The 22479-nt window shown below is 36.0% G+C and overlaps 1 protein-coding gene across 4 annotated transcripts; it reads right to left on the minus strand.

Annotated features, from left to right (window-relative positions):
- Nucleotides 1–484: 484 nt before the first annotated feature.
- DUSP19 (dual specificity phosphatase 19) lies at nucleotides 485–22479 on the minus strand. Of its 4 annotated transcripts, XR_003437071.1 has the most exons (5): nucleotides 22069–22479; nucleotides 17100–17146; nucleotides 9757–9909; nucleotides 3856–4230; nucleotides 881–992 (listed from the first exon to the last, which is right to left on the minus strand). XR_003437071.1 is itself a non-coding variant. In XM_027126494.1 (4 exons), exons 1-4 carry the CDS (start codon nucleotides 22292–22294, stop codon nucleotides 837–839), a joined length of 582 nt encoding a protein of 193 aa, XP_026982295.1. In that variant the 5' UTR covers nucleotides 22295–22451; the 3' UTR covers nucleotides 485–836. The 4 variants fall into 4 exon arrangements, 3 of the variants coding, with proteins under 3 accessions (XP_026982295.1, XP_026982280.1, XP_026982306.1); XM_027126494.1 differs by lacking the exon at nucleotides 3856–4230 and having other exon boundaries at nucleotides 485–992; nucleotides 22069–22451; XM_027126479.1 differs by lacking the exon at nucleotides 881–992 and having other exon boundaries at nucleotides 1465–4230.

Genomic DNA, 22479 nt, shown 5'->3' on the forward strand with positions numbered 1-22479 from the left:
AGCAAGCTGTATGCCAATCCTGGGGAAGATATAGGGAACTTTTTGTTTGTGAGCACTTATAAAAGCTTGCATTTGCTTTTATAAGAGGTAAATATAAACAAATCTCTAGTGGTGAGACATTAGCTGTCTTCATTTACCCCCCCGAGTTCATGAAGTTGCATTAGCACTAATTGCAACTATTATTAAGTAGATTCACAAATTTAGTAGAATAACTGAACTGTGGAAAGAGGGGAGTGGGAACTCCTCGCAAGCAAAGAAAGCAATTTCCTCTCCTGCTGGTATGATATACAAATGGGAAGAGTGGGTGAAAACATAAGAACAAGAGCAAATTGCACTATTTGTGTGCTTTTTTTTCAACTTTGAAGAATTCATCACTCTGTAGACAAGAAGCATTAACAAAATCAGGTCATTGTGTTTATACTTTACGTTGAACACTGTTTATATTGATAGAATTAGACTCTCAAAAAATTACCGACAACATTAGTTGCCATTTCAGCTTTTATTACATAATCTGCATGGTTGTAACATAGCTTGACCTGCTATCAGAATCACTCCACAAGGACAATTATTAAAAAATGTGACTGTAAATTATAGGCTAGACAGTCTGGGTCCCTCAGGAGAGATAAACTACACAATAACTTGGGCCAGAAAAGCTTGATATAAAAGTTTATTAACCATAATAGGATTGGAGTAATGAGGGATTGGTAAGAAAGGAAGAAGTAAACAACATACGAATAGCAGATATAAAGAGCAACCACCACCCCTGGGGATGAGTGTTCAAGGAAGAAGACTCCCAGGGTTGAAATATAGATCTTGTTGCAGAGTGATGCTATGGCTCACTGAATGGCAGAGATATGGAAGAACTTGCTGGAAATCCACCCTCTAGGATGCCAGGCAAAACAAAACTGTTGACAAAACTGACGCGCTGAGCCTGCGTGTCCGGAGCCTGTGCTCCGCAACGGGAGAAGCCACAACAGTGAGAGGCCCGTGTACTGCAAAAAAAAAAAAAAATTTTGTACATATATATATATATATATATATATATATATATATATATGTATAAAATTTGGGGGATAATTAGGGATATGCAGTAAATAAAACAGGAAAGGTAGATATAAGTGTTAGGGATGGGAGCAATTTGAAATAAGGTGGTCAGGGAAGGCTTTACTAAGATAGTAAATCTCAGTTTAGTCTGAGAGTAATTCAGTATCTCTTGACTTAAACTACTAGAATATTCTATTGAATTTTCACTGCCAATTTATCCACAGTAATTCCAATTACAAGATCTGACTTTAGCTTTTCACTTCTTGAGGTGGCTGGAGGATCAAATTTCCACAGACCTTAAACTAATTTATATTCCAAAGTGTATAGTTTTGTGTTTTGCCAACAGATTTGTTTAATCCAGGATTTGACAGCAAATAATTGTTGTCTTTTAAAACAAATAACCTCAAAGAATTAAAGATATTAATTGGAGAAATAGTAAATTTATTATTTTTATTAAAGTATATCAATACCTAGAAATAAGGGGCACATTATAAATATGGATACAAAACAGTAAGTCAAAGTTTCACTTGAAGTAGAAAAGCTTAACTATAAGCTTTTTTAAAAGTATATCAAAGGCAATGAACCATAAATGTGTTAATCATAAAATGTCACTGTATGTATCACAAGAATATAAAACTTTAAAATCTTCTGCTTTAAATTCTTCTGCTTTAAATTCTTAAATAACTACAGGGTGACTATGTTCAGGATGATTTGGGCAGAAAAAGCAACTAGCTAAACTCACAAAATCAATTAATTAACTGTGCTACATTTCTGTTTTTTTTTTTTTTTAATGTATTGTGGTCTTGCTTATAAAGGTGTTAATTCATTGAGTTAATTCACTGAGTAAGGTTTTAAGACAATACTCTGATTTATACTTGTTACATTCCAGAATCTTTGGAGAAATTACCATTGAAGGGGACTTTCTAAAATAGGAAAATCTATTTTAATATAGAGGCCAAAAATCCTTGAAATACTTTTTTCCACTCCCTTGAAACAGATGAATATTTGAGATCTGTTTATAATATGTGAGACAGAGAATCATAATGATAAAGTTCCTTTTTATAAATAACTAGGTATGACACAGTGACATATCCATGAGAAGCCCAATAAACATGCTCCACGTATGACCCATCATTGCCTTACATAGTACCCCTAATTTAAAAGACAATTACCTTTACTGATTTATTTTACATACAGCAAACTATTATCAGTTAAGAGAAAACAAAATTGATGCTCAAAGCACTTCTGTAGATGATACAGAAGATACGTGTTTGTACTGTAACCAGATCACTACAGGAAAAAACTACGCAAACTACAGACAAAAATAATAAACTATCCATAAGGAATAAGTTCAATTTAAGGCTTCATATTCACAACATTTAATGGCTGAAAACTAAACAGCAATAACAAAGGAAAATGTATTTAAATAAATGCTTTCATGTGAATGGAAAAGGTTCACCCAGCAAACCCTCAGCAATATTGACCATAAAGACAGTATTATACACCAGTCTCATATTTAAGAGGATTCTGTCTGCCTTGTTAGGCTTCAAACAGCTCACAGAAGGTTGATTACATTTATGCTGCCTCTTAATAGAAGCAAAGTTCATTGCTTTGCATATGATGGCATCTTGTCAGGCTATAAGCAATCTTGAAACATAATTTGCATTTATCATCTCTACTTTTTGCTCCTGGCAGCATAAGAAAGCCTGCTTTCTCAAATGCACAGATGTGCTCAGTGTGCACTTTCCAAATTATGTATAGGAAAATGCTTGCTCTCTATAATGTGTAATTAAGAAGAGCTCAGGACTTTCTTAATAAAATCTAGAGGGCAATGATATTTTCTAAGTCTTGAAAGTCTACTTGAAAGCTATTAAATAAATTCTATCTTAATTATTATAATTAATTTTAAGTACATTTTGAATAATTAAAAGAATATCTCTAAGCAAATTCATAATGTACTGAGTTCAGCCTTGCTAATATGGAGACTTAATAAAAAAAAAACTAATCAAAGCTTGTGGCCAGAAATAAAATTGTAAATGATTTTGGGCTTTTTAAAAATGTATGCAAAATTTCTTACAAAACCATAACTGTTCTTTCCTTAAAAATATGTTCCCTAGTAGAATACTGAACTAGAAAACAGATCATTAATCAAACCACATTTTAAAAATGATTTTTTAGTATAAAACACTTTCCCACAGATCCAAGGAGATCAGATAATTATGACGTCAGACGCAAAAACAGAATGCTAGGGACCCAGAATAAAAAGCATACAATGTAAGAGACTAATCACCTAATAAAAGAACCATAAGCTCACAAGAAAGTAAGAGAGAATAGCTATACAAAAAACTTTAAAAATAAACACCAGGAATACAGTTAAATTAAAGAATCAAAATGAAAAGTGGGTACATTTTCATAAAAGGACATAAAAATCTTGTGAATATTTTAACTGTTACATAAATTTGTGTAAACCTTCAGATTTTGGTTGCCTCTTTTGGGAGGTTTAAGGTATTGTTTTTTAATCTTAAATTCTTCACAAAGAAATTTACCTCCCTCTGAAATAGTAAGTCAAGTAGCACTTCCAGTTTTTTCCTTCATGGAAACAGTTGCTGGAATAGAAAACTACCAAAAGTTTTAATCAACTAATTTAATCTTTCATGCTTTGATATAGATTTTAAATTTAAACCTTTTCTTTCTACAGAAATCAATTATTGGTAATACATTGTTATTTTCCCTTAGCAAATCAAAGAAGCATTTAATCACATATTATAATACTAAAGAAAACATGATATAATTTAAAAAATTTATTTATACCTTAACTTAGGACAACCAATTGACCTCTATTTCCACTTGAAAAAAGCATGAGAGAAGGAAGTTTCTACTAGTTTACTCTCAAAAAGGGGAAAGGTGGCTCTAGAGACCAACTGTCCATCATCAGCTAGAATGTAACTCAGGAACTGTTGTTTCTTCTAATTCCTGTATTTTGTCACACTTATTGCTTTCTTTGCCCTCTTGATATGTACGAAGCTGCTCCACAAAACCAGCATTTGGACATATGGAAGGTCTTGCATTTTTCACCAAAGAAAAAGCACTGGTAAATGAGATTTCTTCAGAATTCATTAGGAAGCCTATTATAATTGCAGCAGCCCTGGAAACTCCTGCATTACAGTGAACAAGAACCACTCCATCCTATAATAAAACCAAACAAAAATCTTCATTATTCATTTAAGAGAGACTATAATATAATCTTATACTACTTAAAATTATAAAATAAAAATATTCACTTTATTGATTTATTTGATTCAATCTATTCAATCATCAAAATACAATTCATTGTAGGGAATGAATGGGGATAATCAATCAATTAACCAACACCTTCTCTTCCCACCTCCCAGAATTGAAATGCTTTGATGATATATTTGGAATTCTGAAACTATCTTTTATTAAACTGAAGTAATCTAGTAAAGTACACATGAAAGCCTAGTAACTTAGTAGCCACAAGTCTATAACAGGAAATGTATGTGGAAATATAAATAAAACCATAATCATAAACTAAACAGAAAGCTCGAGACATTCTAGGTACACATAGAGCTCCCATGAAGAAACTAGTATCATTCCTTAGAAATCTATGGTAAAATGATCAGTAAAGAAAAAATTTTCTTCCCTTGGATATATTTTATTCTGGAGGGAAGTGACTTAAAAAATAGTTAAACTTATGAGGTAGTAAAATGATGACACAAATAGCTCACGACAATGTGAAGTGGAAAAGGTAATTAGACACCAGCAGGAGGTCAATAAATGAAAAACGTTTCAGGTAACTTGCAAATGATACTTCACAAGTGAAAAGGGACACAGTGCAAGGCCAATGCTGATGGGGGTAATATTGCATTAATAATGAATGTGATAGATCTGATGGATCAGCATTGATACAGGTTAGCTTATCTCAGGCCTTTAAAAAGTTAATGATCTAAATGAAATGTAGAGAACAGTAAGCACACCCAACAGAACCAGACATTTTAATTACTTCATTTCTTGATTCTTCTTTTCTTACAACACAATAAAGATGGGAACAGGGAAAAGGGGAATAAATCTTACAACTGAAAATTCTCTGCCCAAAGTACACACTAACAATGCTATGTTTATGGCTTATTGGATTATTTTACTTTTACAAGGCAGTTTTCTTAGATGCATAAATCTATTGCAAAATTCCTTTCCTAGGTCTACTGTAACAAATTTGCAAGTGTAACTCATTTCCAGAAACACAGATGATTCACAAGAAAATTAGTTAATATTTTAAATCCTCATATCAAAAAGACAATTTCAATTGTTTATTTTTTTTTTCCTTTTTTTAAAAATTTCTTATTGGAGTATAATTGCTTTACAATGTTGTGTTAGTTTCTACTGCACAGCAAAGTGAATCAGCTATATGTATACATATATCCCCTCTTTTTTGGATTTCCTTCCCATTTAGGTTACCACAGAGCACTGAGTAGAGTTCCCTGTGCTATACAGTAGGTTCTCATTAGTTATCTATTTTACACATAGTATCAACAGTGTATATATTTCAATACCAATCTCCCAATTCATCCCACCCCTGCTCCCCTCCTCGGTATCCATACATTTGTTCTCTACGTCTGTCTCTATTTCTGCTTTGTAAATAAGATTGTCTATTTATATTTATGTATTTCAGAGTCATTTCCAGATATTAACTTTCTGTACAAGAAAAGCGAAACGCAAATATTCACTCTACATATACATAATTTTTCTCACTTTGTATAATGGCTTTTTTATGAGACTTAAGACATTTTAAAATCATATTACAGTAACCAATGAAAAGTATTAATGAACTTCTTTTAACTCAAAACAAATTAGCTATTCCAAAGAAACTTGGAATCATAAGCTTAATAAGAGGTGCCTCATGTCATTTTTAATGTTTCCTGACTGTATACTAGTTATCTCTATGTTATGATCCATACATACGCTTTCAAAAATGAAACTAGCTTTATTTTCAATCTTATACATGGTGCAATCAGTTTTAGCTAATGTTCAAAAATGTTAGTATTTTCTTCCCTCTTACATTCCTTATATAAACAGCTACTTTTCTGTTAGTTTCTACAACCTTTGAATTTACCTATTTACCTTTTATTATTCCTTGGGTATCATATTGCCCTTGAAAGTATTTCCAAACAAACTACTAGCTTCATATCCCCTTTCCAGAACTCAAAGTAGTGACAATTAAATCATTCATAAAGAAATTTTTTCTTTTGCACTTGCTGTTGTCCTCTGCTTGAAAGGCCTTTGCTCCTCTCTTGGTCCAGCTAACTTTGGCTTCTGTTCTAAGAAGGCTGTCTCTCTCTGCGTGAGAGGCGGGCAGGAGGAATAACCAAGCCATCTTTGTATGCCTAATACTTAGTACAATTTTGGGCACAGAGTAGGTATTCCATAAATGTTTGCTAAGCAAGCAAATTAATTTTGTTCTGCATTTCTGAGAAAACATTCTCTTAAAAGAATCAAATCACCATTCTGCTATGGGCAGATATATAGGAATTATGTTATAGTATTTCCATTTTACGCAGTTTGCTTTGTTCTCGTGTTGTTATGAACAGCCTTTCAATTAGACTGCCACCTCCTTAAGGGCAGCAATATACATCTCTTGTATCTTCTCAGAGTAAGTAATTCATATTTTTTGACAGATGAACTTAGTCAAGTTCAGGTCTTTTGATATATAGAAAAATATATTAAAATACTAACATTGGTTATATCTATATGGTGGAAGTGGGTGACCTTAATTTTTACCTATCTATATTTTCCAATTTTTCTACAATGTTATAAATTACATGTTTTTAAAATCACATCTTATAAATAATAAAGTAAACATGGAATATCAAATACACATTTTCATACTAACAAACAAAACCTTTTGCAAAAAAAAAGGGGGTCAAGTAAATATTCCTAAAAGAACTCTTGAGGCTATGGAGGTTACTTTACTACTTCCCTCTCATGTGTATTTCTGTCCCTTTGGGCATAAGCCTGACAAATAATGCATTAGGCAGAGATAGAAGAAGGACAGAGAAACCAAACAAAACAGGGTTTTATAAGTACAGAGAGAAATGAGGAAAGACATGGGAAAATGGAAGACATTCCATCTGGCAGCTGTATGTAAAAAGATGAAAACAAACTAGGACCTAGAAAGGTAGTTTTGAAATATGCAATTCACTGAGTAATCACATTTAATAATACGTGTATATACAATAGGCAAAATCATGAAGAGATTTCTTCTAGAAAAAAATGAAGAAAATTCAAGACTTCTATTGCTAAAACTAAATATGTATTAATCTAAACAATAAAGAGTTTTCAGGGTAAGGAAATATTGGCTGAGGCTAAGATTTCAGTGAAAAACATAAGGCTTGAGAAATTAGAACATATTACAGAATTCAAATACATCTTGTAGCAGAAACATTTTATGCATCTCTTCGGACTACTTTGATGCCATCATCTCACCCTCAGCTTGCTCCACCTCAACTACAACCTCAGTGGCTGACCGCCTACTGTGCCTTTAAGCCTATTAAGTTTTGCTTGCCTAAGAACACCTGGCTCTTCCCCGATGACAGTCTCTGCATAGGTACACCCTGAGTTCTGGATTTTCTTGCTTCTTCTGAACTTGGATGGCAAGTCACACCACAGGGCATTGGGTTTGGCTTCAAGGTGGCTGCTGAAGGGGTGGGGTGCTACAACCTGGAATTGTGAGGTTAGTTACCTCTCCATGGGTAAACTTTGACCAATGGGAAATAAAAGCTGACAGATGGCCAGGCAGATAAATTCTCTCTCTTCCCTCCCTCCCAAAATCTGTACTGAGGTGCAGTTTCTTTGGACTCCCTGCCTGGGGATGTCTTGGGTACCACCCTACCAAGTACCCAGCTATTTCGCTGTCAGCTCATTGTGAAGTTGTGTTCAGCAAGGTAAACACATCATCTTACATTGCTTCTCATCCTTACCTGAGTCACTTCCTTTTCTTCTCACTCTCACTGCCTAGGGATTGCACCTCTCAAATGAAGCATCAGCTCTTAATCCTTGGCTCACATTCTGTTTTTTGGGAAACCCAAACTAAGGACCATTTTTCTTAACTATTACCCATTTCACTTTTTACTTGCAACATGTGCATATCTTCTAATATGAATATGGATGATGTCTACATTTTTCCTTTACCGTCTAACGTACATCCTACATCTCCTTAGGAAAGCAGCTAATACAGAAACATTGTCACTTTTATTTCTAACACTGTTAGCTGGCACACTGGAATGTGACAATCTAGAGTCTGTAAAATTTTTCACAAGAGAACAGACTGGCCAATACTAGGCTCTGAATTAGAAAATCTCCTCCTTTTCTTTCATCCAAATATCTGCTATTAAATAAGGTAGAAAAGTGTTACATTTTTCCGGTAATCTAGAGAAGGGTATCGAGAAGAGTGCTGGGCACCTAAGGCACTCAATAAATATTACTAAATGAAAGGAAGGAAGAGAGAGAGGGAAAGAGATAAGGTAGAAGGGAGATGATCAGAATTTAATTAAGTTGGATTCTATTAACTGTCATTAATTGTCGGGTGCTCCAGGACAGTTAACTTTTCTCTGTAGTGCTTCTACATTCCCATCTATTTATCTAACATAAATTTTGTAAGAATTATATACTGACTAAAAATGATGTCATTTCGAGGTATAATTATTGGTAACAGCCAGCCTAGAAGCCCTGCCTTGGATCAGTACCAAGATTGAAGTATTGTATTTTTTGTTGGTCTTCTAAAGTCAGAGAACCAATGGACAGCTTCTGATCAGCATTTTTATACAATCTCAGGAATATTAATCTTCATAAATACACTAACAGGACTAGAGCAGCCTCTATCCCACAGTCCACCTGATTACCTTGCAAAGTGGTCAGAGGGCAGGTGGTTAGAAACTATCAAAGGAAACCTGCGTATTGGTTTGGCCAAAAAGTTCGTTCAGGTTTTTCCATAACATCTTACAAAAAACCGGAAAGAACTTTTGGGCCAACGCAATACCTATGTACACAGGAAAATTCAGTAAGCAGAAAATTTTAAATCCGAATATTTCTCAGGAAGGCATAGGAATATGAGAAATTAAAGTTAAAAGTAAATATTTCACTGAAAAAAGAGCAACTGGAAAACTAAATAGTTGTAGGAATTAATGAAATATTGTTGAAGGGGAAATTTCATAATTGTTCTCTACATATTCATTACAGAAAGAATAAATATTGGATAATGGACCCATATTTTTAAATATCTGCTTCTGAAGAACTGTGGATCAAAACAAAACTTATGGACTTCCCTGGTGGCGCAGTGGTTAAGAACCCGCCTGCCAATGCAGGGAACACGGGTTCGAGCCCTGGTCTGGGAAGATCCCACATGTGGCGGAGCAAATAAGCCCATGCACCACAACTACTGAGCCTGCACTATGGAGCCCACGAGCCACAACTACTGAGCCCGTGAGCCACAACTACTAAGCCCATGTGCCATAAATGCTGAAGCCCGTGCACCTAGAGCCCGTGCTCCACAGCAAGAGAAGCCACTGCAATGAGAAGCCCGCGCACCACAATGAAGAGTAGCCCTCACTCACCGCAAATAGAGAAAGCCTGTGCACAGCAACAAAGACCCAATGCAACTAAAAATGAATAATAAATTAATTAATTAAAAAAAAAACTTACCTTCATTTTTGCCTGTTCAATAAATTCAAAACATTCTGGAAAATAAGATAGTATATTGGTCTCAGGTAGATCCAAAATAGAAATACTCTTATATACAAAGTCACTGAGGAAAGCATTTTCAACTCCATATGCAACATTGAGAATATGAGTCACCTTAAAGAGAAAAAAAAGGATGATTTTTAAAAATTCTCATGAATTCGGTTAATTAAACAGAGACTGAGATGTTGAGAGCTGTAACAAGAATAAACAATTTAAGCATGACTCAATAACACTTCCTTCAGGAAGCCTTTTCTGACTGCCTCATCCCTTACCAGAAGTGCTATTTCTATATACCCCCAAAGCACCCTCTACTTGCCTCATTATAGCCCTTACCACTGAGAGTCTGTTTATTTCCCTCACTGTACTAGAAACTCCATGAGGGCAGGGACCAGGTTTAGCTTACTCACTATTGTAAGTAAGCATTGTGAGTGAGCAGTGACCTTAGCACAGAAAGTACTTAAAATATTTATTGAATAAATCAATTAATGTCCATATAAAAACTTACATAAGGGAAGTGCATCAGTAGCACACAACTTCCCTTTCAATAATTATTTCCCTATTTTCCTCTTGTATTCTTTGTAAGTACAGTGGTTCTCAAGTGTGGCTGCACATTAGAACCATCAGTAAGCGTTTTAAAAATATCAATGCCACAGGGTCTCAAACCCGGAAATTCTGATGAATTAGTCTGGTTGAAAGGTGGGATGGTCATGAAAGATTTTCTTTTAAGTGGCACACATAAGCAACCTCCTCATCCCTCTATACATTCAGGCTCCTTTCCTGGAGTCCACCAAGCAAATGGAAGGAGCCATGTGGAAAGTCTATTAAGAGAATCCAAAGGCTAAACAGACCAGAAATATGAGTCCCTGTTTCTTATCAGGACATGCTTCTCACTGAACTTATTGTCTCTCTTAGTTTGGATCTTAGGGTTTGCCTGACCTTGGTATTTTCTTGTATCTCATCATATTTTAGAGTACTTGTCCAGCCTGCCTCTCTTGCCCCCACCACCCTCCCAGCTATGACTCTGGCTGTGTCCCACTCCCTCCCTCAGCACAGCTAATTGGTTTCGGGTGGACGCCTGACTTAAGCTAGACTGAGCAGATTATCTCAAGGAATTTAAAAAATAGGTGTGTGAGACAGCTAGAATGATCCACAAACTTGGGAGATTTAAGAACAGCCATTTTCTATTAAGTGCTCAGGGAAGCTGAAAGATCTCTGCTCCCAAATGAGAAGAACAACACAGATGTGCAGATAGGTGCCATGTGCCAGGGGGAGAGAGAGGCTGTCCTGGATGGCCTCCTATTCTCTGGCATGGCCACTCTCTTCCCTCAGGTTCCAGAGAGCCCCCTAAATCATCATACACATTCTCTTTCCTCGCTCAGGTTTCTGTGGTCCACAATCGAAAGAGTATTAAGACACTCAGGGAACTAGGCCTCATGAAGAGAAGGTCACAGGCTATTTACTAACTTAACTGCCTTGTGGAAAGAAGAAAACAGAAAAAAAACTCAGATCTTCTCAAGAGAGACTCTTACATAGAGAGGAGATGGAAGAACCTAGAAAGAAGGGAAGAACAGTTTTAGAAGATACAGTCTGAAATGTCCTTCTGCTTTCCCCAGTGAAGTCCCACCTGACTGTGCCAAGCTACTCTCTCACTCCAAGTGGACTTCTGGCCAGGACTACATGATTCTGCCCTGAATTAATAGATGTGCCAATGTTTTATAATATTGATGTGTTTGCCTTACCTTTAGAACTATATTCTGCATTCCCAAAAGACCAAAAATGAGGTCTGACCACTTACAGGATATATCTGTATCTATATAGCTTCCCTATACATCACAGGATTACAGAGACGACCCAATGAGAATCTTGGGGAAACTTGTTGAAAGGTAAAAGTGCTTTACAAATATTGTGGATCATTAAACTACCCAATGTCTAGGTAGTTTAGCTGCTTGGAAATGCAACTTACATATATATTGATTGAATGATCATGCTTGAAAGGAACTGTACTGAGTCTCAGGTCATGGTGGTGATGGTGATGGGGACCTAGCCTAAAACCCTTCAAGTAATCAAGCATATTTCCAAAATGCAGTTACGGAGGTCCTAACAATGGTTGACCTTGTGATGCCCTTTATAATAGGGATAATAAGAATAGCCCCTTTACTGTGTACGTAGTATGTGCTAGGCATACAGGTTAACTCACTTAATCCTCACATTTAGGCATTATCAAAAAATTATCTTTTGAACTAGTTCAAAAATCACAACATTATTAAAAAAAAAAAGAAACATTAAGAAGTCTTGCTCTCACCCTCTTTCCACTCCATCATCTCCCACCCATATGGTAACCATCTTTGTTGGTTTCTTGTATATTCTTTTAGAGTATCTTTATGCAAATAGTTTATGTACTCCCTTTCTTACACAAAGGCAACACCTTGGGTTTTTCCCCCTATTTAAAAATGTCCTGGACCTGTCAATGCAGGGGATATGGGTTCAAGCCTTGGTCCGGGAAGATCCCACATGCCTCAGAGCAATAAGGCCGTGCACCACAACTACTGAGCCTGCGTTCTAGAGCCTGAGAGCCACAACTACTGAGCCCACACGTCACAACTACTGAAGCCTGCGCACCTAGAGCCCGTGCTCCGCAACAAGAGAAACCACCGCAATGAGAAGCCCGTGCACCGCAACGAAGAGTAGCCCCCACTCGCCACAACTAGAGAAAGCCCGCATGCAACAATGAAGGTCCAACCCAGCCATACGTAAATTAATTAATTTTTTAAAATGTCCTGGAGATCTTTTCATATCAGTATCTAGAGACCATTTTTTTTGTGTTCTTTTAAAAAGCTATATAGGGAGACACAAGAGGGAAGAGATACAGGAACATATGTATATGTATAACTGATTCACTTTGTTATAAAGCAGAAACTAACACACCATTGTAAAGCAATTATACTTCAATAAAGATGTAAAAAAAAAAAGCTATATAGTATTCCATCATGTGGGTGGACTATTGGTCATTTAACCAATTCCCTACTTATGGAAATAGGTGTTGTTTTCAATAAATTTGCTATTATAAACAGTGCTGCAGTAAACAACTTGGAATATTTTATGTTACACTTAGTTTTCTATCCTCCTTCATGCTTTATTGGGCATACACCAGGCACTCAATGAGTACCTTACTAATAAAACAACTCTTATTACCATATCTAAACATTATAATGAAATTCCTATAGAAATTTCTGAAATGATCTGCCACAAGAGAATTTCTATTAGTTATTGCACTCTACTTAAACCCCAAGAAATCCCTTTGAAATGTGTCATGCATTTAAATCAATAATTTTGTTTTACAGCATCCTTAAGATTTTGTAGAAACCCTCTATTCAGCTGCTCAGCTTACTTTTGCTTCTTCCAGGCATCTAACAGGATCTTTTATACAGAGACAGAATGATCTTTTAAACAGCAGCTGGGTTCACATCACCAGGATGAAAGTGAATTTGAACTAGTGTATCATAACAGGGCCTAGATAATAAAACACTTGCCAATGAAAAGATTTATCAGTTTTTCTAATTTTTACCCTGAGAAATATTAATTTATTCATGTAAGCAAGACTCTAAACCATGTTCTACTTATGTTGAAATATTGATCTAAGAGGGTTCCTATCAGGATATACAGTCATTCTCATATCCTTATGCAATTTCAGGCCATTGTCTCTTATTGTCAGGCAGTTATTATTATAATAAAACAAGGGGAGTCCAATTTAAACACAAATAAGTACATTGACTAGTAAACATATCAAATTAGTTAATGAATTCGTTAGTATTTATTTCCTTGAAGAAATTAATTGCAAGTGTTTATCACATAAAGTTTTCAGCCTCAATTTAATCAAATTTTTTTCTCAGAGCTGTGGGATGAAAGATGAGTAGGACAGGGTCTCTAATCCTCTAGAAGTCTGCTGAATAATAGAGGGGAAAACATGTTCACCAACAGTAATAATAAAAAGTAGAGGTGCTAAGAGCTACAGGAGAAGAACAAAGTGTTATGAGACCAGAAGGGAGGAACACATACTGATCTTGTTCCTTCCAGGAGCCTCCACGTTTGCTGTTCTCTCAGCCTTAAGGGCTCTTTTCCTGATTTAAGCACAGCTGACTCTGTCCTAAGGTCTCAGTTGAAATATAATACCCTCAGAGGCCTATTCCCCTGCCACTCCTCTCACTGCCTTGTTTCAATTCTTTCAGAGAATGTATTCTCATCTGAAAATATATTTTAAAATCAAGGACCTTACTGCTTGTTCATTTCTATGTCCCCTGCAACTAGAAAAGGGCCTAGCACCCCACTTACATCGTGGGTGAGAGGCAGGATTGCATTCTTTTGGCTACTCCCTGCCTCTTTCAAATCACTTCTTTTCCACCCTCCAGTAAAAATCCTTGCTCTTTTGAGATTCATACAAGCTGATTATTCCATTTTATACCCTGCATTCCTTGGGCACCTGACCCTCAGTTTTCTGGGTCCTACCCCACGTCCTACCATTTTCCTGGGTGACATCAATTTCCACTTGGGTTTAACAGGTCCCTGACGACTTCATCGCCAATGACCTTCATCACCACTCTCCTTCACCACCTCTGCAAGACCAATGCCCAGGACTGATCCAGCTCTGATCCCATTAACTCAGGTATCCCACTCTTATTTTTCCATCTTCCACTCAGTTATTCCCTCTACACCTCACAAAAACCATCAACTCCTTGATCTTTCTATTTTATCTATCAGCCCCCTCTTGCCTTCATTTCCTTTGTTATTCAGCTTATAGTCCATGGTCTACCTCCCCTGCACCTGACTGGTAAAAGTCCCCTCTATACCCAGACTGCTAAGCACTGCTGGAAAAAATTCACACAATACTGCAGTTCATGCCACCATTAGTTCATGAGAGCCAACCTCTCTTGAACCTTAGTGATGCTTAGCAACTATATTTCCCTAGTAGGCTCTCTCCCTCATTCCCCATATCAGCTCTTTCAAACATTCCCTACTCTCCTAATAACTTTCAACCCTACCACCTCTTCCCGACTACCAGTAGATCACCTCACTTACCATTTTACAGTAAAAAGACAAGTCATCACATAGGAACCCTTTCCATCAAATCTTACCATCAAATTTAACAACTTCGCCTACACCTGCATTCACCCTTTCCTTCTACCTTCTTAATACAGAGCATGATGTGCTCCCACATCCTTTATGAGGCTCATTCTGGCACCTGTGTTTGGGGTCACACTGCCTCCTACTTTCTTGGCCCTCTAGCCACAATTCTTGCTTTCCTGTATTTTCAATTCCTTTCTCTACCATCAGCTTTATACACGCTCAAAACTCTCCCATCTCCCTCTTTTGATCTCATCACCTATGGGTCTTCCTGCTCTCTTCTGCCCTTTTTTGGTGTGATCATTTCCTCCACCTCTCAATCTTTTGAAATCTGGCTTGGGCCTCCAATTCAAATGAAACTGTTCCCACTAAAGTCACTAACAACTCTTTGTTCTAAAGTCCAACTGCTGTAATTCAGTCCCAACAATACTTAAACTTTGGGCAGCATCTGACACCGCTGACTCTATCCTCCACAGAACTCTGCTTTGGCTTCCATGACACCACAATTCTTTTACTTTCCTACAAACTCTTACAGTACCTCCTTTCCCACTGCAGATTCTTCTTCCTTTGACTATTCCCTATAGGTTGGTATTACTCAGGGTTCTGGTGTAGGCCTTCTTCTCTGCGCACCTTGCCCCAGGTGATTTCATTTACTCCAACAATTTAAATCACTACTTATAAGCTGAAGATTCCTGAATCTCTATTTTTACCTCTCTCCTGAATTCAGACCCCATATACCCACACTGTCTATTGAATAACATTACTGAGATTATCCACGGCACCTGAAATTTAAATTATTCAAAATTGAGTTCGTTATTTTTCCTGCAAAACCTGCTCCTCCCTACTTTGTTCCCTATCTCATGGGACGACACCAACCCTACTTAGTAACCCAAGAAAGCTGAATATCACCTCTGACTCCTCCTTCTTTCTCAACCTCACCCCCCCTTCTACTCTGTCCTGCAAGTAGTCAATCATTAACTTTTGAGAATTCTACCCTCTTAAAAACCCCTCAAATCCATCCACTTCTCTCTACCCCCACTGAATCCTAATCTAAGCTACCATCATCTTTTTTCAGATTGCTGCAACAGCCTCAAAACTAGTCTTCCCATCTCTAGCTTGAGCAATCCTCCAACCTATTTTCCACACTGCCTCTAACCATCCATCTTTCTAAAATGCAAATTTGATCCTGTTACTTCCCTCCATAAAGCCTTTCAAAGGCTTTCCACTGTCTTTTGTATCAATTCCAAACAGTTTACTCTGGCTTACATGGACTTTTGTGATCTGACTCACGCTTACTTCTCTGGCCTTGTCTCTTGGTACCCTTCTTTCTCACACTCTCTATTCTAGGGTTACTAAACTTCTTTTCTGTTCCTGAAAGCATCAGCCTTTCTCTTGTCTCTGGGCCTTCACAGAGCCATTTCTTCTATCTGAACACTTTTCTGTCTGCTCCCTCCTCACCCACTTCAGAGCAAAACTTCAATATTATTTCCTCCAGGAAGACTTCCCTGACCTTACTATCCCCAACCCAACCCAAACAAACATGGGTTAAGGGCATCATCTCCTATGCTCTCCCATAGCACCTGCACATCCCCATCAACACATACAATACACTGTACTGTAGCTGTTTATTTGTCTTTCTTCCCTCTCTGCCCCTCAAATCATAAACTTCATGTGAACAAGAACCTTTTCCATTCCTCAAACCACAGCAATTCCATGACCCTGAAATCGTGCTTAACAAAATAGTTGATGGATAATTTTTTTTCAGTAAATATTGAAATAAGTAATAAATCACATCAGTTGTGTGGGGGAAGGTGGGAAGAGATAGCATTGGGGAAGAAGTGGTATGTGAGTTGGGACTCAAGGCATGGGTAAATCTTGGACAAGAAGAGAAGAGGGGAAGGTCTATTCCACACAGAGGAACTACATAAGCAGAAGCAGGAAGAAGTGCCTCCAAAGTCAGGTTCATGAGGAAATGTAAAGGGAGATTGAGAGAAAATAAAACTGGAAAGATGGATTACAAATTCACATATTTGAATTAAGTGCAATAATTTTTGTAACTTTATTAAAATGATAGCCAAATCTCACCAATCCAACTCTGAAATGGACCTATGCAGTTTTTCCTGAATAAATGTAACAATGAAAATACTTCCTATACACAGTGCCAGACCTGAAGCATTTCTTTTTACCTTGTGCTTTTTCAGTGTATCCAGATCATGAGCAGCATCTTGTGACCCTATAAAAAATAAATAACATCACCTTGAATATAAAAATAATCATCCTGACTTTTAATCTAATTTTTGCAACAACTCTGTTAGCTATTCATTTATTTTAAGAAATGCAACTTGGGAGGACCTCAGTCCAACTTTCTGAAAGATAATTCAGGAATATTCATCAAAAAATATTCATCTTATATATACTCTTAGACTCTGAAATCTGACTTGTAGGAATTCTTCCTAAAAGTCCTGGATATTGCAAAGATTAGCTATCAGGATGTTCTTCACAGTGTTGTCTGTAATACAAAATAAACTCTATAAAAACAAAACAAACAAAAAAACCAACCAAACCCAATGATGGGGGTTGGGTTATATTAAAGATAGTACAATTATGTAGTGAAAATATATACAGCCCTTTGAAATGAGAAATGTAGAAGAATATTTATGGCATGGAAATATATTCTCAATATATTATGTGATAAAAGCAGGTTACAAAACATCAACCATTTTTGTAAAAACAAAAACTATGTATATGCTTAAAAATGGACAGGAAGTATACAGAATAAAATGTTAACAGTAGGATTATAGGTGATTTTTTTCTTTACGCTCATGTGTACTTTTTACAATAAATATCTATTTCTTTTGTAACTTAAAAAAGGATATTTTAAAAAAGACACCCACAAAATGATTTAGTGCCAGCTGGTCTGGGAACACCCAGTAGCTTAGAGCAAACACTGCTGGTCTATTGAATTCCACCCACGTTCTGTGTACCACTAGGGCTGTATCCTTTTCCAGTTTCTTCCTGTCAAAGTTGGCTTTCTAGAGCTCTCACACTTGGAAAATGACTCTAGGTAATACGCAAGGTTATTATACATGAGAACAACTAGTTAAAATAAAGTGAGTGACACAACTGAAAAAATAGGGCATTTATTATATTAAGATTTCAAGTATTTTACTTTCCTGAATTAGGTTCCATTTCTATAAACAACACTTTTCTCACCTTATCCACCTGGGAAATCTGCCAGCTTCTATTATGTGACTTTAGGTAGGTGGAGGGCCAGCAAGTATGCTGGTTGGCCAATATTCTCTTGGTAATACGAAGCTCACAGGCTCCTTACTGAGTCTACATTCAACTTTACTTAAAAGTTAGCCTATCAAAATATTAACATTTGTTAAAGCTGGATGGTGGATATGTAATTGTCTGTTATAGTGTAGTCTGTAATTTTTTACACATATGAAATACTTCATAATTTAAAAATAATTTCTCAGTTTTCTGTAGGAAGTCCTATTCATCTCCAGGGGGAGAAATGGGTTCAAATAAGTTAACTGAAATTTGGTGGTTTAATATGCATGTTATCTTTTAAATAATAATTCTACATGACCTATTTCTTAAAATAGAAAAAAAAAAAAAGAAACATGCATGAATGAAATTCTTTCTTTTCTTACCCCAAACTGTCATTATTATATTTATCAAACCTGTATATTTTCATTATTTCCATTAAATACACACACACACCAAACAGAACAGGTCAGTTATATTCCAGAGTTGGCTGCTATATTTTGAAAATGACTTCCAGAATATGAATATATTGGTACAAATTTAGTGTTCTTGAGACCAAAAATCAACTTGTATCACTGCCTTTTCAAACAATAGGAAAATTACATGAGTTTTAATAGTGTGGGGGAATAATTTTAGTCAGCACAAATGGACTTCAGGTAATTGGCTTGTATGTTTCATCTAATACTTGGTAGTATTCAGTTCACGTTAATTCTCTCTAAATTCTAGACATAAACATCAGCTTTTCTCCAATTTTAAATGATTGCTTTGTGTTGCAGTCTTGCGTTAAAATTTTGTTGGAAAAACACTTATCGTTAAAAGAAATAAACACTATAAATCATTATAACAATGTGTTATTTAAATCTTTGTTTTGAAAAAGCAAAATGTTATCCTTTTATAAACTATCTTAATTGAGATTTTAAAACAAATATCAATTTTAATAATTTTATGATTTTAACAGTGGCAACATGGATCTATAATTGTGTTAAACTTAATAGAACTGAATAGCAAATCAATTTTAACAGTATGGCAATTTTTTAAATAACAGAAAAAGAAGTTGATAAATAGGACTACAACTAAAGAAAGAAGTCTAATAATAATAATAATAATTTACAGTTATATTTTACAATGACACAAACCACTAATATTCAAGACCTTGGCCAAGAATTATTAAGGAAATATTACAGATGAAGTAACTGATTTAGAAAGTATATTACGTGCTACTGGAGTTGGGTCTTCTAACAAGTTCAATGTGTTGCAATCATAATATATGTATCATAAAAAATAGGCTACGTAAGATCTCCAGAATCCTGTTTCTATTTTTAAGAGATCTTTTTTAATGAAAATACTAAATACTGCATAAATTCTGGTGCAGCATGTCTTGATTTACAAATCTCTATTTTCATCATCAAAAAATTAAACAAAAAAATTATTACTGAAATAAACCAAAAAGATATTATTACATTACTGAAAAGGGAAATAAATAATATTCCAAAGAGAAATGTTTTGAGAAAATTTGTAGGAGTAAACATTCATAAATGGATAGAAATAGGAGCATAAATTCCTATAAGGATAAGGTAAAATAATATTTGTGAAAGAATTTTACAAAATTAAGAGCTATACAAATTTAATGTATTATTTGCCTCCTAAAAATACTGGGCTTCCAGGATATCAGAAATCCTCTACAACCTTATAAAGGATCCCAAGATTTTCACCTAGAATTGAAGCAAAGATCTCAAAATGTTACCAGTTGGGATTTCTTAACAGGATGGACATAACAAGAAATAACTGTACCCTTTTAACTACCCAAGAGAAATGGAATTTTTCACTTTTACAAATCAAGTTGGATATAAGAAAAGTCCTAGTGATTTTTGTTGTAAAAATATAATTTGCAAAACCTAGGACAAAAATATTCACTGACTAAGATCTTTTATCAACTTGTTAGGTAGTTCAAGGGCCTATGTAAGATTTTTGAAATGCAGAAGCTTGGGTGAATTTATGAGCTAACTGAAAAAGACATTATATTTTGACAGCTTTCTATTTTCTTTATTTCCCACCCAAAACAAAATTTAATTTCATGTAGTGCTAGGTGGGAGCTGTGTTGCTTTGAATAGATGAAGGAAGCTCTTTGAAGCAACCTAGAAACAACCCCTGCATCATTCACGTGGAAGAACTTTAGATGTAACCATCCATAGGTCCCTCAGAATAAGTCGCTTGTAACTGGGCAAAAGAAGGTCTATCTACCTCTCAGAAGAAAGGAGGTTGTACCTGATGAAATTATCCCATTTCCTGGTCCAAAGAGGCGACCATATAAGGACTAGTCTCAGAAGTCCCTCCCAGCACTCGCTCAAGATCCTGGAAGGGTTCCAATGCCAATCTGAGAACACTACCTTGATCAGCTCACTTTGCATAAGTCTAGATAAAAAAATAAGTGAAGTTCATGAAAACTCTGAAAGGGTGAATGATATTTTTTAATTCTACCATAATTATTTTAAACCATTATTACTACAATGGAAGCCAAATAACCAAAACATGTGCCTTATTTCCTCTCCTAGAAATGTTGTGCAAATCCTGGGTGCACCTTCCAGACTAGCTAAATGACCCACTTCATTTTTTCACAGGGCTGCAGAAACTAATTGGATATATTTATTTGGTGAAAAGACAGGTCATGTAACAATTCATATAATACATAATACAATAACAACTCATATGTATACTGCAATTGATATGTTTCAAAAACCTTTTCCAACTTGAGGACAACCCTATAAGATAAGCACATACTGTTACTTCAGCTTTACAGATGGCTTTTCTGGAGGACCAAATAGAATAAATGACTTTCACTAGCTCATCTAGCTTTACGTAGAGCATGGCTAAAAGCCTGGACTCCCTGAGTCAGTCTATGTAACAATGGAGAGCCGGAGTGTATCAGACTTGAGCTTGTGCAAGTTACTTAACCAATCTTAAATCCAGTTCCCATCTGTAAAATGGAGCTGATGATCCCTGCTTCACAGAGTTTTTAAAAGGAGTGAGATGCTATGTGCACTCCACATAATACCTGGCCATTTCTGACACCCAATTCAGTGCTCTTTTTACTCCGGAGAGGCTTGGCTGTATAAATACTAACAAATCACTGATTTTTCCAAGTCTTAATTTCTCTATTCACAAATCAAAAATAATTCAAACCTACTTAAAACACTGTTGACTATTTTTTAAGAATATCGTATCATATTCTTGCCAAGCTAACAAGCTTGTACTTTTATAACTGTGCTTCATTTGGATTATGCTTTGTATAGGGAATCTGTATTTTCCGTAATACAGGAAATCATAAACCATCAGATTCATAGCTATAAAATATCAGTCCACCTTCTCCTTAACACTACAAAAACAGACACCATGAACAGATGTGGCCACAGGAGGCATGCACTCCATATGGTTTGCAACCCCAGAGCAGGCAAAAAAGCATTTGCCTTTTGAAATATTAACTTTTCTATAACTTCAACCCCTGTCACTTGTAGTTTTGCCTAATAAAAGCATTCTTTTTACTTTGATAATCTTTAAGGCTATATCCTTTTATTATCCAAGAAAATACAACATCAATGTGTTATCCTCCAGAGAAGTTAGAAAAACAGGAAGAAAGCTTTTAGAAAATTCAAATACCAGGTGCTATGTGTTACTAGAATCTATGCCTCTTATGTATATAGTGGAGCAGAAACATCCCTGACTAGCTAGTGTAGCTAGCTAGTGTAAGTTCCATATCCGAAAAAGGAAGCATTTCAATTTTCCAGCAGTTTAGCTGATAGTACAGACTATTATTATTAGGGAGGAAAACGTTAATTAATATAGTTAAATGAACTCAATAACTTAGTGGCAAATCAATATACTCACCCAGGAGCAACCATGGCTTAATAACACCAACTTGCAGGTCCAGGCTAAGGTCCTGCACATAACCACAACCTTCCCCACTGCTCGGCTCTACTTCTTCCACAACATGAATTCTGGCATCTTTCCATGTTTCTATAATTTTCTTTCCAGTTAGCGTTGTCACCCTGGTGCATTGCTTCCTGAGATTATTCCGGGAGAATGCCTTAATTTCCTGGTTAAGGGAGTGCATTACATGAGCAGTGGCTAAGAACAAACACAAGCAAATCCAGCCAGCACAGTGAACGACCGAACTGCTAGTCTCTTAATGTTCAAGTAACAAATGCAGCCTCAGTAGTTCACTGTCCTGCAGGTAACTGTATCAGCCACACGCTGGGAGTCACAAGGGTCCAGCTCCGTTTTTCCCAGCTCTGCAAT

This window comes from Aethalodelphis obliquidens, unplaced genomic scaffold, assembly GCF_003676395.1.
Source record: "Aethalodelphis obliquidens isolate GAN/ISIS:26980383/991018 unplaced genomic scaffold, ASM367639v1 scaffold2, whole genome shotgun sequence".
Lineage (NCBI taxonomy): Eukaryota > Metazoa > Chordata > Mammalia > Artiodactyla > Delphinidae > Aethalodelphis > Aethalodelphis obliquidens.